The sequence below is a fragment of the Salvelinus sp. IW2-2015 genome, unplaced genomic scaffold, assembly GCF_002910315.2.
Source record: "Salvelinus sp. IW2-2015 unplaced genomic scaffold, ASM291031v2 Un_scaffold2030, whole genome shotgun sequence".
Taxonomy (NCBI): Eukaryota; Metazoa; Chordata; class Actinopteri; order Salmoniformes; family Salmonidae; genus Salvelinus; species Salvelinus sp. IW2-2015.
The window spans coordinates 41,126-58,962 of NW_019943377.1; the positions used below are offsets into that span (position 1 = coordinate 41,126).

At 45.7% G+C, this 17,837-nt stretch overlaps 2 protein-coding genes across 2 annotated transcripts in view; both read left to right on the top strand.

The window, feature by feature from the left end:
* Positions 1 to 736: 736 nt before the first annotated feature.
* fam171a1 (family with sequence similarity 171 member A1) lies at positions 737 to 5,201 on the top strand. The gene is made up of 4 exons (XM_070439918.1): positions 737 to 755; positions 835 to 949; positions 1,170 to 1,287; positions 1,551 to 5,201. Exons 1-4 carry the CDS (start codon positions 737 to 739, stop codon positions 3,156 to 3,158), a joined length of 1,860 nt encoding a protein of 619 aa, XP_070296019.1. The 3' UTR covers positions 3,159 to 5,201.
* Positions 5,202 to 8,428: 3,227 nt separating this feature from the next.
* The window catches only part of nmt2 (N-myristoyltransferase 2), a 16,323-nt gene continuing 6,914 nt past the window's right edge, over positions 8,429 to 17,837 (top strand). Inside the window, exons 1-6 of the mRNA XM_024140146.2 lie at positions 8,429 to 8,632; positions 9,470 to 9,587; positions 9,875 to 10,016; positions 12,332 to 12,450; positions 12,553 to 12,644; positions 12,951 to 13,067. Of these exons, the coding sequence (XP_023995914.1) occupies positions 8,520 to 8,632; positions 9,470 to 9,587; positions 9,875 to 10,016; positions 12,332 to 12,450; positions 12,553 to 12,644; positions 12,951 to 13,067 (701 nt within the window). The 5' untranslated portion in view covers positions 8,429 to 8,519. The remainder of the gene's footprint in view (positions 8,633 to 9,469; positions 9,588 to 9,874; positions 10,017 to 12,331; positions 12,451 to 12,552; positions 12,645 to 12,950; positions 13,068 to 17,837) is intronic.

Sequence of the window (17,837 nt, forward strand, 5' to 3'; positions counted from 1 at the left end):
AACAACACCAATGTCACTAGACACAGGTACCAACACACACCAGTCTCCCACTAGACACAGGTAGGTACCAACACACACCATGTCCCCACTAGAACACAGGTAGGTACCAACACACACCATGTCCCCACTAGACACAGGTAGTACCAACAACCACCATGTCCCACTAGACACAGGTACCAACACACACCATGTCCCCACTAAGACACAGGTACACACCACACCATGTCCCACTAGACACAGGTACCAACACACACACCATGTCCCCCTAGACACAGGTACCAACACAACACCATGTCCCTAGACACAGGTACCAACACCACCACATGTCCCTAGACACAGGTACCAACACACACCATGTCCCCACTAGACACAGGTACCAAACAACACACCATGTCCCCACTAGACACAGGTACCAACACACACCATGTCCCACTAGACACAGGTACCAACACAACACCATGTCCCCACTAGACACAGGTACCAAACACACACCATGTCCCCACTAGACACAGGTAGGTACCAACACACACCATGTCCCCACTAGACACAGGTACCAACACACACCATGTCCCCACTAGACACAGGTACCAACACACACCATGTCCCCACTAGAACACAGTACCAACACACACCCATGTCCACCTAGACTAGACACAGGTACCAAACACACACCATGTCCCCACTAGACACAGGTACCAACACACACCATGTCCCACTAGAACACATACCAAAAAACATGTCCCCACTAGACACAGGTACCAACACACACATTTAAAACAGGTATAACTTCCTCTGTGAACCGTAAAAAAAAAAAGAATGTGTCTGTTTCTGCAGGTCCGGTGGTGGCAAAGGACATCAGTACGTACCACACTGTCTTCCTATTGGCCATACTGGGAGGCATGGCTGTCATCCTCCTCTGCCTGCTCTGTCTACTACTGTACTACTGCAGGTATGTCCGTCTGTCTGGATCAATGGACTTCCCTGCTGTCTGTCATAAGTGTGTCTTGTGTGTCAGTGAAGCAGTCTTGAGTTTCAACAGGACTGTCTTCTCTTTCCTCTCCCCTTCTCTCTCTCCCTCCCTGTCTCCCTGTGTCTCTCTCTCGCTCTCCCCGTTTCGCTCTCCCTGTCTCTCCCTCACTATCTCCCTCTCCCTGTCTCTCTCTTTCCAGGCGTGGTTGTGTGAAGCCTCGTCTGTCCCAGCGGAAGCTGACTCTGTCGTCTGGTCTGGAGGGCAGTAAGAGAGACCAGTCCACCTCCATGTCCCACCTCAACCTCATCAGCAGCGAGGTCAGTCAACACCCAGGCCAGYGACCACTGGTCTCTTCATACAAACATGCTTTCTCCCTTTGCCACTGCACTTTGGAACTGCCATTGCACTTTCCATTGTTATAATCACAGATAATATTCTMTTGTTTTTTCACTTTTGTGTTAGTGTGTYTTGATGGTATTGTTCCCTGTGTGTTCTGTGTATTTTGTTTGAAGAGCATGTTAGATAATGGCATAGCACTACTGTCTGTGAAACTGACACTAAAACCTTATCACATCTCTAGGTTCATTTGGAGCTGGTCTCTACGACAGCAGAACCCAACATGACCACGCCCATGCTCAAACCCTCCTCCTACGATCGCCATGACCTGGTCTCCCATGGCAACCACAGTCGCATGTCGCTAGGAAACCARAGCCGAAGTRGTCATGGRTCGTCGCTAGGCAACCTGACGCCGCGCAGCAGAGACTACCGTCAGTCTGTGGAGACGTTCCCGTTAAAGTCAGCCCTCTCCACCGGGACGGATGCCGGCTACCGCCAATCATACACCTCCATCTGCTCATCCATCAATCAGCTCCCAGATAGACTTTCCTCCTCAAATCAGGTGCAGGCGTCAGCAAGTCAATTGAGTGGTGTTGGGGAGGGCGGGACTAGTGTGCGTGAGGCTACCTCGCCCTGCTCCCCACCTGTCTCCCCTATCAGAGGAGAGGGGTGTGAGCGCAGACCCCCAGACTACCTCCTGTCCCGGTCTGTGGACCACCTGGGCTCCCTGCCCCTCTCCCTCCCCAGGCAGCTGCTGTGCTGTGGSTCCGTGGACCTGCTGAGTGGAGGAGACGGTTACCCCAGGAGGATCCGGCCCACACTGGTGATCCCAGCCCACTACATGCGCCTGCCGGGGGAGCACCCGCTGTGTGGCCAGGCCCTGTTCTTACAGACTGACCAGCAGAGTGACCTGGAGACCATCCAGGCTGAGCTCAACGCCTCACACTCCCAGCAGCCCCTGGGGCAAACACARYCCGATTATGCTACCYCCTCAGCCAACCAGGGACAAGGAGAGGGGCAAGGMGAGTGGAGCAGCCTATCAGAGTCCCTGTCTATCCCGACAGCACTTGGGGAGGCAGGGATTATGCAAATGAACGGCGAGGACACGCTATTGGCCGAGAGGAAACTGATGGAACTGCGGGGAGGGAAGCCCCTCACACACCCGCGCGCCTGGTTCGTCTCATTGGACGGTCGGTCTAACGCCATCAGACACTCTTACATAGACTTGCAGCGGGCTGGGCAAGCCAAGGGGAATCCAGGTGGAGGAGGTAGCCATGGTAACAACAGTGGTGGTAGACATGTCAACGGAAACGACGCAAGTCTGGACTCCGGGGTGGACCTGAATGAGCCCAGAGCAGGGCGGAGGGGGAGGGAGGTAGAGAGGAAGGTAGGAGAGAGAGAAAGAGAGAAAGACAGAGAGAGGGGGAGGACAAAGAGCGGCCCTCCTGCCATGGCCTACACCCAGCTGGTATATGTGGATGACCTGGAGGGGGAGACTCCTGAGTGTAGCCCCCAGGACAGCCCTTTAGGTCCAGGGTTGCAGAACACACAGGAACATCAACAAGTAGAGGAAGAGGAGGAGGACAGAGGAGAGGAAGACGAGGCAGAAGAGGAACACAGAGGAGAGGGGATGATACAGGAAGAGGCTCCTTCACCCCTCTCCTCCCCCTCCTCCTCCTCCTCCTCCTCTCCACCCCCACTCACAGAGACAGAGGGTGTGGTCTTCAGGACAGACAATGACCAGACAGCCCTATTGTCTGTTGCCCCTGACGACCACGGAGAGGAGGAGAAGAAGAGCCCCTGGCAGAAGAGGGAGGAGCGCCCCCTACTGGCAGTCTTTAACCTCAAATAACCTCTGACCCTTGAACTATGACCTTACTTCCCCTCSCACCACCCRACCCCAGAGTGARATGAAGAAGGATTGGCCAGCTATAGATTTCCAGATCATTCAGGAAGTACATCTGCACTGGGAGCTAAATGYAACTGTCAGTGAATGGAAACGATTGGAACAGTTGGAACTCCATACATTCTAATGTCTAATCCTTCCTGTGTTTCATCATAGCCCCACACTACATGGACAGGCCACTGACTAGACATGCCATAGAGACTTTGTCTGAGTGATACAGATGACCTCCTGAAGTAAAAACAAACTAAACAACGTCAGAGAACATYTAATGCACAACTGCTATGCCTTTAGTAAATTAGCTGTCAGCAAAAATGGGCTGRAGAATAAAMTAGAGACAGACAATGAGTGTTTCAATACTTAGCAGCAGCCTCCTTTCCTCAGTCTTATCTGCTTCAGTCTACTGATCTGAAAAGCATTGGACAAGTAAAAGCAATATGGCGGATGTCTACTGGCAGGTCTAGGTAGAAGGAGTAGTAGTGTTTTAAGATCAGTAACTAGGACAGGATTTACATACAGCAGGAAAGGAAGCTACTCTAATGTATAATGCTGCAGGTAGATGTTGCCRAGAGGCACAGATCTACGATCAGTTTTRCCCCCACAAGTCTTAATTTGGGCGGCAGGTAGCCTAGCGGTTAGAGCGGTGGGCCAGTAACGTAAAGATCGCTGGTTCGAATACCCAAGCCAAGAAGGTGAAAWATCTGTCYATGTGCCCTTGAGCAAGGCACTTAACCCTGATTTGCTCCATTTGCTCCGTACTACTATGGCTGCATCTATCCAGTGTATGTGACACTAAAACATATTTTGTTTAGTTATTTTTTTAGGTTTCCATTTTCCAACGTTTAGGGTACCTTAGATTAGTGTGTGTGTAACTTCAGTTTCCCATCCACACGACTGGTGAATCAGATAATGGGATACAGCCCCCTCTGTTGGTGACTGTTGATATTGCAGCACTCTACCAGTGAGGTTTATTATGAAGGTTTTTGTGTGTTGAACCACTGACTTCGGCATACTTTGCTCTGAACGGCTGGCTATGCATCACTTTTATACAGTTGCTTGAGATGCCTTGTTTTGTAATGTTATGTACTCTGATTTTAGTTGCCAAACTATTMTACTCAAATACGTTTATGCTATTTTCTACTCGGATATGTTTTATCGTTTTTTTCCCTTACTGTAAGTACAGAGTTTTAACACACACACCCACCCAAGCCTTTTCTCTGAAACCAAACTGCATCCTGACGTTTGGAAACCACTATAATCGACTTCCTCGTTTTCCAAGTGCCTTTGAACAAGTTGACTCGTACACATCAGTTGATCAGTTCAGTTAGCTATTTATTTCTCCTCTCCCCTGTTGAGCTCTAACCCTCCACTACCTCATCCCTCTCTCCTCTCCTCCCTCTGTCCCTGGCAGACAGCATGCAGTAACCCCCTCTCTCCTCTCCTCAGTCACAAAGGGAGGATGCTGTGTGGCCATAGCTAGATTGTTTATTGACTTTTGCATCTGCCTCTGTGTGCCAGTGTGTGGGCCCGTCTCTGTCTGTAGTCATGTCTTTCTGCGCAAGCATGTGCCTGAGTGTTCATATCTGTGTGTGCAGACAATATACTGCAGGTCGTGTGTGTGTGTGACAGCAGTGCCTGAGTGTTCATATCTGTTCGTGCAGACAATATACTGCAGGTCGTGTGTGTGTGTGACAGCAGTGCCTGAGTGTTCATATCTGTTCGTGCAGACAATATACTGCAGGTCGTGTGTTTGTGTGACAGCATATGACATCTGAGGCATTACAGTGTATATAGTTCTCTCCTCTACATGTTGACATGTGAGCTAGTGTTGTGAATGACCCCTCATCCTCTCTCTCTCTCTCTCTACTCCATCACCATAGTAACCACTCTGGGAGAGTACTGTATGTTACTGTTCCATCCATTCTGAATGTCTTAACTGGTTGCTTGTATTATAATTTACACTTATTATTCTGAATAAAGAGACAAACTGGACTTCTGTGTATTGTTTAGCACTAGTCTAGAGACTATAGAGCACGTTTGGGTGTAGTAGAATTAAGGAGAACATAATTTAGTTATCCTCTGTAGATCAACGTCAAATGTGTGCAAGCTTCAGGATTAGACTGTATCCAGATGCATGGTTCACATTCTGCTCTTATGGTTTTTGTTAATGTATCTGACTTGTAAGTCGCTCTGGATAAGAGCGTCTGCTAAATGACTTAAATGTAAATGTAAATGATAACTAAAGCAGTAGTCATGGCTACATGTTCTACATTACTGAGCCACACCGAATTATGGTAAAGCTTTTCATTCACTTATGGTTGACCTATTCGTTTCCATTAGGCTTGTCAGATTTCATGCTCCTTTTGACGGACCTGTATATAGACAGGAAATCAATCAACATCTTGCTGACTGGGAGAACCTGACTCCCCTCTCAAGGCTTTCCCGGTTGGCAGTTACTAACGGGTGGATTTAAGGGAGCAGCATATCAACCCACCATCGGGACATAATGGCCAGAGAACCTGCAGCTCAGCCGTTTCCCCCTGAATTCAGTAGCTGACGGACGCGCTCCATAGCGTGGCAATGTTGATGTTATTTTTTAAAATATATGATGGAAACGTTTGATCTATGCTATACAGTACCAGTCAAAAGTTTGGGCACACCTACTCATTCAAGGGTTTTTCTTTATTTTTACTATTTTCTACATTATAGAATAATAGTGAAGATGTCAAAACGCATGGAATCATGTAGTAACCAAAAAAACAAATAACAATATGTTATATTTGAGATTCTTCAAAGTAGCCACCCTTTGCCTTGATGACAGCTTTGCACACTCTTGGCATTATCTCAACCAGCTTCATGAGTTAGTCACCTGGAATGCATTTCCATTAACATGTGTGCCTTGTTAAAAGGTAGTGGTGGTATACAGAAGATAGCCCTTATTTAGTAAAAGACCAAGTCCATATTATGGCAAGAACAGATGAAATAAGCAGAGAGAAACAACTGTCCATCATTATTTTAAGACATGAAGGTCAGTCAATCTGGAACATTTCAGTCGCAAAAACCATCAAGCGCTATGATGAAACTGGCTCTTATGAGGACCGCCACAGGACAGGAAGACCCAGAGTTACCTCTACTGCAGAGGATAAGTTCATTAGAGTTAACTGCACCTCAGATTGCAGCCCAAATAAATGCTTCACAGAGTTCAAGTAACAGACACATCTCAACATCAACTGTTCAGAGGAGACTGTGTGAATCAGGCCTTCCTGGTCCAATTGCTGCAAAGAAACCACTACTAAAGGACACCAATAAGAAGAGACTTGCTTGCGCCAAGAAACACGAGCAGTAGAGATTAGACCGGTGGAAATGTGTCCTTTGATCTGATGAGTCCAAATGTGAGATTTTTGGTTCCAACCGTCGTGTCTTTGTGAGACACAGAGTAGGTGAATGGATGATCTCCGCATGTGTGGTTCCCACCATGATGTATGGAGGTGTGATGGTGTGGGGGTGCTTTGCTGGTGACACTGTCTGTGATTTATTTAGAATTCAAGGAACACTTGACCAGCATGGCTACCACACCATTCTGCAGCGATACGCCATCACATCTGGGTTGCGCTTAGTGAAACTATCATTTGTTTTTCAACAGGACAATGACCCAAAACACACCTCCAGGCTGTGTAAGGACTATTTGACCAAGGAGAGTGATGGAGTACTGTATCAGATGACCTGGCCTCCACAATCACCCGATCTCAACCCAATTGAGATTGTTTGGGAAGAGTTGGACTGTAGAGTGGAGGAAAAGCAGCCAACAAGTGCTCAACATATGTGGGAACTCCTTCAAGACTGTTGGAAAAGCATTCCTCATGAAGCTGGTTGAGGGAATGCCAAGAGTGTGCAAAGCTGTCATCAAGGAAAAGGGTGACTACTTTGAAGAATCTCAAATATAAAGTAATTTTTATTTGTTAAATTTTGGGGGGTTACTACATAATTCCATATGTTATTTCATAGTTATGTCTTCACTAATATTCTACAATGTAGAAAATAGTAAAAATAAATAAAAAACCTTGAATGAGTAGATGTGGCCTTACTGAATAGCTCAGTGACTTTCAACATGGCACTCTCATAGGATGCCACCTTTCCAACAAGTAAATTCATCAAATTTCTGCCCTGCTAGAGCTGCCCCAGTCAACTCTAAGTGCTGTTATTGTGAAGTGGAAACGTCTAGGAGCAACAACGGCTCAGCCACGAAGTGGTAGGCCACACAAGCTCACAGAACTGGATTTCTGAAGTGCGTCTATCCTTGGTTGCAACACTCAGTACCAAGTTCCAAACTGCCTCTGCAAGCAACGTCAGCACATGAACTGTTCGTCCGGAGCTGGGTTTCCATGGCCGAGCAGCCGCATACAAGCCTAAAATCACCATGCGCAATGCCAAGCGTCGGCTAGAGTGGTGTAAAGCTCGCGGCCATTGGACTCTGGAGCAGTGGAAACGTGTTCTCTGGAGTGATGAATTACGCTTCACCATCTGGCAGTCCGACAGACGAATCTGGGTTTTGCAGATGCCAGGAGAAGAACGCTAGCTGCCCGAATGTTTGGCAACTGTAAAGTTTGGTGGAGAAGGAATAAGGGTCTGGGGTGGTTTTTCATGGTTCGGGCTAGGCCCCTTAGTTTCAGAGAAAGGAAGTCTTAACGCTACAGCATACAATCACATTCTAGACGATTCTGTGCTTCAAACTTTGTGGCAACCGTTTGAGGAAGACCCTTTCCTGTTTCAGCATGACATTGCCCCGTGCACAAAGTGAGGTCCATACAGAAATGTTTTGAGATTGGTCTGGAAGAAGTTGACTGGCCTGCACAGGGCACCTGACCTCAACCCCATCGAACACCTTTGGGATGAATTGGAACGCCGACTGCGAGCCAGGCCTAACCTCACTAATGCCTTTGTGGCTGAATGGAAACAAGTCCCTGCAGCAATGTTCCAACATCTAGTGGAAAACCAGGAGAGTAGAGGCTGTTATAGCAACAAAGGGGGACCAACTCCATATTAATGCCCATGCTTTTGGAATAAGATGTTCGACGAGCAAGTGTCCACATACTTTTGGTAATGTAGTGTATCACTGACCTCTCCTTGTTTCGATGTGATTTGGGAACTACTGCTACTGCTGCCTACTGCTCTGCAAACGTGCTGCGATGCGATTGGCCACTAGATGGCGCTATTTCCGACTAACCTCTTTGTTTTTCCCATCCCTCCCTGTCTCCTGTTCATTCAGCATATTTTTTTTTTAAATATATATATATATATAGGTTTTCATCCATGATGGCGGAAGATAGCGAGTCCGCAGCCAGTCAGCAGAGCCTGGAGCTGGACGACCAGGACACCTGCGGAATAGATGGCGATAACGAGGAGGAGAATGAACACATGCAAGGGTGAGGCTCGGCTTCACCAACCAGACACAAAACGCAGCAGTCCMGGGCAGCACGCGTCCACGCTCCGARGGCRCGGTCCTGTGTAGGGGGTGGATGAGTTTCTTTGGATAATGAGCTCGCGCATACATCTAACYTTAYTGTTTMTACGACCAAGGACCATATATGCCCTGTTCGTTAATTCTATCACATAATGTTTTTATGTGATGATGGCCCTCTCAGTCGTCTGAGTAGCAAGTGTATTATAATCCTGCTGGCTAGTGGATGTCATGGCAGTGTKGCCATATAAATGAAAGCTAGCTTAGTAGCTTTTCATTTGAATGAATGAGACTCAGCGTGCTAGGCGTTGTGTAGTTATTGCAAGCTAACTGGCCAGCTAGCTAAATTGCCAGTTTAGCATGTGAGTAGCCTGTAGGATTGACTTGTTTGCATTTAAAGCAATTGTCAATGGAATGACATAAGCTAAATTGATATTTATCTAACTAAATGGCTTATTTTGTTTTATACTGCTGGCGCATTTGCTAGCTAACAGCAGCGCATATCCTTGGCAGTCCTTCTCTGACGTTACAGCAGCAGGATAGACGTAAAACAGTATGTAAACTAACGTTGTTAGGCAGAGTGATTGCTACTCTGCTCCGGTTACACCCACGGAGGGATACCAACTATAGCCTACAGCGGTACTCGTGGATTTATAAATGTCCGGCAACTCAAGTGGGGTATGCATAATCTGGCCCCATTTTAGCCTGACTTTAATTATTCAGCATGACAATAGTACCAGCTAACCTTTACTCCAGAGCAGAGATGTAGCCAGCTAGCTATCAAATCTGTGTGTGTGTGTAGGAGTCCGGGGGGAGACTTGGGGGCTAAGAAGAAGAAGAAGAAACAGAAGAGAAAGAAAGAGAAGCCAAGCTCTGGAGGGGCCAAGTCAGACTCTGCCTCAGACTCACAGGAGATAAAGGTGACTAACCGCTCTCTCTCTCCCCCTCTTGCTCTGGTCCAATCCCAAATCAAGCCCTATACACTTGTGGAGATCTGACTGGATTTGACAGGTTTAAGCAATATGGTAATAGTGCCACCTTGTCCTGAGAGAGGCTAAGTGGAAGTTACACCCTATTTCATATACCAATCAAATCCTCTCAGATCTCCACAACTGCATAGGTTGTAAGGGGTCCATTTGGGATTTTGCCCCTTTCTCCTCTCTCTCTCTCTGAGTGTGTGTGTTCTAACCTTCTCACCTGTGTGTAGAACCCAGGGCTGCCCATGCAGAAGCTGCAGGACATCCAGAGAGCCATGGAGTTGCTGTCCTGCCAGGGACCAGCTAAGAGCARCGATGAGGCCACCAAACACAAGTACCAGTTCTGGGACACACAGCCAGTACCTAAACTCAGTGAGTAGGGACACACACACACACACAGTGAGTGAGACATACACACTCGATCACACACTTTTACTAAACTACACATACAGTGCCTATAGAAAGTCTACACGCCCTTGGATTTCTTCACATTTTGTTACAAATTGGGATTAAAATTGATTTATTAGTGATTTTCTTGTCTATGATCTACGCTAAATACTCAGTGGAAGAATGTTTTAAAATATAGATATATTCATAGAAATGTACATTTTAGTCATTTAACAGATGTTTTTATCCAGAGTGACTTACAGTTAGTGCATTCATCTTAAGATAGTTGGGTGGGACAACCACATATCACAGTCATAGCTACTTTCAGGAAAAATGTACTTACTATCAGCTTCGTCAGAGCTAGTAAGGAGGCATTTATTTTGGACTGGGCTGAGGGGGAGCTGCCCTCCCGTGGGGTGAGAGGGACAAGAGACCAGAGGTGGCAGAACAGAGTGCTCGGGTTGGGGTGTAGGYTTTGAGCATAGCCTGACGGTAAGGAGAGGTAGTTCCTCTTGCTGCCCCGTAGACATGTACCATGGTCTTGTAGTGGATGCGAGCTTCGACTGGAAGCCAGTGGAGTGTGTGYGGTGACGTGGGAGAACTTGGGAATGTTGAACACCAGGCGGGCTGAAAAAATTAAATACTAATATACTTTGATTAGATTAGTATTCAGTCCCCTGAGTCAATACATGTTAGAAACACCTTTGGCAGCGATTTACAGCTGTGAGTCTTCTTGGGTAAGTCTCATAAGAGCTTTGCACACCTGTATTGTGCAATATATGCCCATTTTATTTTCAACATTCTTCAAGCTCTGTCAAGGTGTTGGGGGTCATGGCTAGACAGCAATTTTCAAGTCTTGACATAGTTTTGACCTAAATCTGCTTGAAAATCTATCTTGGCTACTCAGGAACATTCACCCTCTTCTTGGTAATTAATGCCAGTGTAGATTTGGCTTTGTGTTGTTGGTTATTGTCCTGCTAAAATATGAATTCCTTTCCCAYTGTCTGGTGTAAAGCAGATTGAAGCAGGTTTTCCTCTAGGATTTTGGCTGGGCTTAGTTCCCTCCAGAGTTTTTCAGGATGAAAAGAAACGGAAGTCTTTGCCCATGTCAAGTATACCCATACCATGARGCAGACACCACCATGCTTGAAAATAAGGAGGCAGTTACTCAGTGTTGTGTTGAATTTGCCCCAAACATTAGACTTTGCATTTAGGCCAAAAAGTGTGTTCCTTTGCTGTGTTTTTTTTGCAGTATTACTTTAGTGCCTTGTTGCATACATATGCATGTTTTGGAATATTTGTATTTTGTATATTTGTGTTCTTCTTTTCACTCTGTCATTTAGGTCATTATTGTCGAGTCACTACAATGTTGTTGATCCATCCTCAGTTTTCTCCCATCACAGCCATTGAACTCTATAGCTGTTTTAAAATCACCAATGGCCTCATGGTGACATCCCTAAGCAGTTTCCTTCCTGTCCTGCAGCTCAGTTAAGGACWGCTGCATCTTTGATGTGTCTGGGTGGTTTAATACATCATCCACAGCATAATTATTYACTTGACCATGCTTAAAGATATATTTAATGTCTGATTTGTTATTGTTACCCATCTATCAATCACTGCCCTTCTTTATGATGCTTTCAAAAAGTGTGCTGGTCTTTGTAGTTGAATCTGTGCTTGAAYTTCAATACTTCACTGAGGGACCTTACAGATGTTTTATGTATGGGGGACAGAGGAAGGAGTAGTCATTCAAAAATCATGTCAACRCCRATTATTTCACACAGAGTGAGTCCATATAATGTATGTGATTTGTTAAGCCACATTTTACTTCTGAACTAATTGAGGCTTGCCTAAACAAGGGGGCTGAAAAGACTATTTAAYTATAAAATGTTTATTCATTTGTAAAAATGTGTAGAATTTTGAGTATTTTGTATAGATCAATGACAAAAAAAGACAAATCTATTTCAAGATCACTTTGTAACGCAAAAAAAGTTCAAGGTAGTGTAAACTTTCTATAGGCCCTGTAAATGTGTACAGATACAGTACTCCCACAACCAGAGAAAGTTAAGCACATTCTTATAGTAAGAAAACACAATGGCTGTATTTCCTCAAGTCCCCTGGTTGTGATTGGCTGGCTGGTTGGTTGTGATTGGCTGGCTGGTTGGTTGTGATTGGCTGGCTGGTTAGTTGTGATTGGCTGGCTGGTTAGCTGTGATTGGCTGGCTGGTTGGTTGTGATTGGCTGGCTGGTTAGTTGTGATTGGCTGGCTGGTTGGTTGTGATTGGCTGGCTGTGTTTTGGCAGATGAGGTTGTAACCAGCTATGGGCCCATGGAGGCTGACAAGGACAACATCAGACAGGAGCCCTACTCTCTACCACAGGGCTTTATGTGGGACACTCTGGACCTCAGCAACGCTGACATGGTGAGTGTGTATGTTTCTTTGTGTTAAACAGTTTATTTTCATTGCCACCAGATATCAAAGTCGTGCAGTCGGAAGACTTTACTAAGACTCTCTTTCTCTCAGCTGAAGGAGTTGTACACCTTGTTGAATGAGAACTATGTGGAGGATGATGACAACATGTTTAGATTTGATTACTCACCCAGCTTTCTCAAATGGTAAGTCAAATCCATCCTCTACTTAGATTGTTAAACTGTCTGTGTGTTTGGCCTCTATCTAAACTACTCTGCTTCCTTATTTTTCTCTCCTCCTCTCTCACCCTCTCTCTCCTTCTCCTTTCTCTCACCTTCTCCTCTTTCTCTCTCCTCCTCTCTCACCCTCCTTCTCCTCTCTCACCCTCTCCTTTTTCTCTCTCCCCCTCTCTCTCCTTCTCCTTTTCTCTCACCTTCTCCTCTTTCTCTTTTTCTCTCTCCTCTTCTTTCCCTCTCCTCTTCTTTCTTTCTCTCTCTTTCTCTCTCTCTCAGGGCGTTGCGTCCTCCAGGCTGGTTGCCCCAGTGGCATTGTGGGGTGAGGGTTTCCTCCAATAAGAAACTGGTTGGTTTCATCAGTGCCATTCCTGCTGATATCCACATCTACGACACGTGAGTCACACACACACACGCTCTAACCACACACACTCTAACCACACACGCTCTAACCACACAGCGGACACATATCAACAACGTCGTGGACAGGTGCATGTCAGTGCTGAACTTGATGCACACGTTTTCCTCCCTCTCTCTCCCTCTCTCTGTCTCTCTCCCTCCCTGTCTCTCCCTCTCCCTGTCTCTCTCTCTCCCTGTCTCTCTCTCTCCCTGTCTCTCCCTCTCCCTACCCCGAGAGATGTTAGGCAGTAGTGTTGCTACTCTGCACCGGTTACCCACTGAGGTATAACCTATAGCCTACAGCGGTACTCGTGGATTTTATAAAGTCCGGACTCAAGTGGGGTAAATGCAATAATTCTGGCCCCTTTTAGCCTAGACTTTAATTATTCAGCATGCAATGAGTACCACGCTAACCTTTACGTCAGAGCAGAGATGTAGCACTAGCTATCGAAATTTCGTGTGTGTGTGTAGGAGTCCGGGGGAACTTGGGGGCCTAGAGAAGAAGAAGAAACAGAAAGAAAGAACAAGAAGCCAAGGCTCTTGGGAGGCGGCCAGTCAGACTCTGCCTCAGACTCACAGGAGATAAAGGTGACTAACCGCTCTCATCTCTCTCCTCTTGCTCTGGTCCACTCCAAATCAGCCCTATGCACTTGTGGAGATCTGACTGGATTTGACAGGTTTAAGCAATATGGTAAGTAGTGCCACCTTGTCCCTGAGAGAGGCTAAGTGAAGTTACCCTATTTTCATATACCAATCAATCCTCTCAGATCTCCCAACTGCATAGGTTGTAAGGGGTCCATTTGGGATTTTGCCCCTTTCTCCTCTCTCTCCTCTCTGAGTGTGTGTGGTTACTAACCTTCTCACTGTGTGTAGAACCAGGGCTGCCCATGCAGAAGCTGCAGGACATCCAGAGAGCCATGGAGTTGCTGTCTGCCAGGGACCAGCTATGAGCACCGATGAGGCACCAAACACAAGTACTAGTTTCTGGGACACACACAGCCAGTACTAAACTCAGTGAGTAGGGACACAATCACACACAGTGAGTGAGACATACACACTCGATCACACTTTTTACTAAACTACACATACAGTGCCTATAGAAAGTCTACACGCCTTGGATTTCTTCACATTCATTTTTTACAAATTGGGATTAAAATTGATTTATTAGGTGATTTTTCGTCTATGATCTACGCTAAATACTCAGTGGAAGAATGTTTTAAAATATAGATATATTTGCTAGAAATGTACATTTTAGTCATTTAACAGATTGTTTTTATCCAGAGTGACTTACAGTTAGTGTTCATCTTAAGATAGTTGGGTGGGACAACCCACATATCACAGTCATAGCTACTTTCAGGAAAAATGTACTTACTATCAGCTTAGTCGAGCTAGTAAGGAAGGCTTTATTTGGACGGGCTGAGGGGGAGCTGCCCTCCCGTGGGGTGAGAGGGACAAAGACGACCAAGGTGGCAGAACAGAGTGCTCGGGTTCGGGGTGTAGGATTTGAGCATAGCCTGACGGTAAGCGAGAGGTAGTTCCTCTTGCTGCCCGTAGACATGTACCATGGTCTTGTAGTGGATGCGAGCTTCGACTGGAAGCCAGTGGAGATGGTGTGTGGGTGACGTGGGAGAACTTGGGAATGTTGAACACCAGGCGGGCTGAAAAATTAAATACTAATATACTTTGATTAGATTAGTATTCAGTCCCCTGAGTCAATACATGTTAGAAACACCTTTGGCAGCGATTTACAGCTGTGAGTCTTCTTGGGTAAGTCTCATAAGAGCTTTGCACCACCTGTATTGTGCAATATATGCCGCATTTTATTTTCAACATTCTCACAGCTCTGTCAAGGTGTTGGGGGTCATGGCTAGACAGCAATTTTCAAGTCTTGACATAGTTTTGACCTAAATCTGCTTGAAAATCTATCTTGGCTACTCAGGAACATCTCACTCCTCTTCTTGGTAATTAATGCAGTGTAGAATTTGGCTTTGTGTTGTAGGTTATTGTCCTCTAAAAGATGAATTCTTTCCCAGTGTCTGGTGTAAAGCAGATTGAAAGCAGGTTTCCTCTAGGATTTTGGCTTGGGCTTAGTTCCCTCGAGAGTTTTTCAGGATGAAAAGAAACGGAAGTCTTGCCCCATGTCAAGTATACCCATACCATGATGAGACACACCATGCTTGAAAATAAGGAGGCAGTTACTCAGTGTTGTGTTGAATTTGCCCCAAACATTAGACTGCATTTTAGGCCAAAAAGTGTGTTCCTTTGCTGTGTTTTTTTGCAGTATTATTTAGTGCCTTGTTGCATATATGCAGTTTTGGAATATTTGTATTTTGTATATTTGTATTCTTCTTTCACTCTGTCATTTAGGTCATTATTGTGAGTCACTACAATGTTGTCTGATCCATCCTCAGTTTCTCCATCCACACAGCCATTGAACTCTATAGCTGTTTTTAAAATCACCATGGCCTCATGGTGACATCCCTAAGCAGTTCCTTCCTGTCCTGCAGCTCAGTTAAGGGACAGCTGCATCTTTTGATGTGTCTGGGTGGTTTAATACATCATCCACAGCATAATTATTACTTGACCATGCTTAAAGATATATTTAATGTCTGATTTTGTTATTGTTACCCATCTATCAATCACTGCCCTTCTTTATGATGCTTTCAAAAAGTGTGCTGGTCTTTGTAGTTGAATCTGTGCTTGAAGTTCAATACTTCACTGAGGGACCTTACAGATGTTTTATGTATGGGGGACAGAGGAAGGAGTAGTCATTCAAAAATCATGTCACCCCTATTATTTCACACAGAGTGAGTCCAATATATGTATGTGATTTGTTAAGCCACATTTTACTTCTGACTAATTGAGGCTTGCCTAAACAAGGGGCTGAAAAGACTATTTAAATATAAATGTTTATTCATTTGTAAAAATGTGTAGAATTTTGAGTATTTTGTATAGATCAATGACAAAAAAGAACAATCTATTTCAAGATCACTTTGTAACGCAAAAAAAGTTCAAGTGGTAGAAACTTTCTATAGGCCCTGTAAATGTGTACGATACAGTACTCCCACAACCAGAGAGAAAGTTAAGCACATTCTTAAGTAAGAAAAACATCAAATGGCTGGATTGTCTGTGATGAGTGACTGCCTGGTTTGTGATTGGCTGGTCCTGGTTGGTGTTGCTGGCTGGTGTTATTGGCTGGCTGTGTGTTTTGGCAGATGAGGTTGTAACCAGCTATAGGGCCCATGGAGGCTGACAAAACAACATCAGACAGGAGCCCTACTCTCTACCACAGGGCTTTATGTGGGACACTCTGGACCTCAGCAACGCTGACTGGTGAGTGTGTATGTTTCTTTGTGTTAAACAGTTTATTCATGCCACCAGAATCAAAGTCGTGCAGTCGGAAGACTTTCTAAAGACTCTTTTCTCTCAGCTGAAGGAGTTGTACCACTTGTTGAATGAGAACTATGTGGAGGATGATGACAACATGTTTAGATTTGATTACTCACCCAGCTTTCTCAAATGGTAAGTCAAATCCACCTCTACACTTAGATTGTTAAACTGTCTGTGTGTTTTTGGCCTCTATCTAAACTACTCTGCTTCTTATTTTTCTCTCCTCCTCTATCTCCTTCTCCTTTCCTCACCTTCTCCTCTTTCTCTCTCCTCCTCTCTCACTCCTCTCTCTCTCCTCTCTCACTCTCTCCTCTTTCTCTCTCCCTCCTCTCTCACTTCCCTCTTTCTCCTTTCTCTCACCTTCTCCTTTTCTCCCCTCCTCTCTCTTCTCTCTCTCCCTCTCTCCATTTCACCGCTCTTCTCTTCTCCTAGCCCTTCTCTCTTTCACTCACTCTCTCTCTTCTCCTTTTTTCTCCTATCTTCTCCTCCTCCTCTCTTCTTTTCTACCTTCTCCTCTCTCACTCTCCTCTTTTCTCCTCTACCTCTCCTCTCTCACCTCTCTTCTCCTTCTCCTTTTTCTTCACCTTCTCCTCTCTCACCTTCTCTCTCTGTTCTCCTTTTTCTCACCTTCTCCTCTCTCACCTCTCTCTCTCGTCCTTCTCCTTTTTCTCACCTTCTCCTCTCCTTCACCCTCTCTCTCTCTCACTTCTCCTTTTTCTCACGTTCCTCCTCTCTTCAGTCCTCTCCTTTCTCCTCTCTCTCTTCTCCTTCTCTCCTTCTCCTTCTCCTCTCTCACTCTCTCTCTCTCATCTCTTCCTCTTTTCTCTCCCTTCTCCTCTTCCCTCTCTCCCTCTCTCCTTCTCTCCTTTATTCTTCACCTCACTCTTCTCCTCTCTCACTCTCTCTCCTCTCATCCTTCTTGCTTCCTTTTTTTCTCACTTCTCCTCTCTCACCATCTCTCTCTCTCTCCTTCTCCTTTTTCTCACCTCCTCCCTCTCCCTCACCCCTCTCTCATCTCTCTCCTTACTCCTTTTTCATCCCACCTTCTCCTCTTCTCATTCTCACTCTCTCCTCCTCTCTCCTCTCTCACCCTCATACTCCTCACCCTCTCTCCTTCTCCGTCTCTCCCTCCTCGCTCCTTCTCGTTATCTTCTCCTCTTTCCCCCTCTTTCTCCTTCTCCTCTTTCTCTTCTCCTTCTTTCCTCTCTCTTTAATTCTTTCTTTTCTTTTCTTTCTGCTCTCTTTCTTTCTCTCTCTCTTCAGGGCGTAGCGTCTCCAGGCTGGTTGCTCAGTGGCTTGTGGGGGTCGAGGCGTTTCTCAATAAGAACTGGTTCTGGTTTTCCCTAGTGCATTCCCTGCTGATTCCACATCTATACG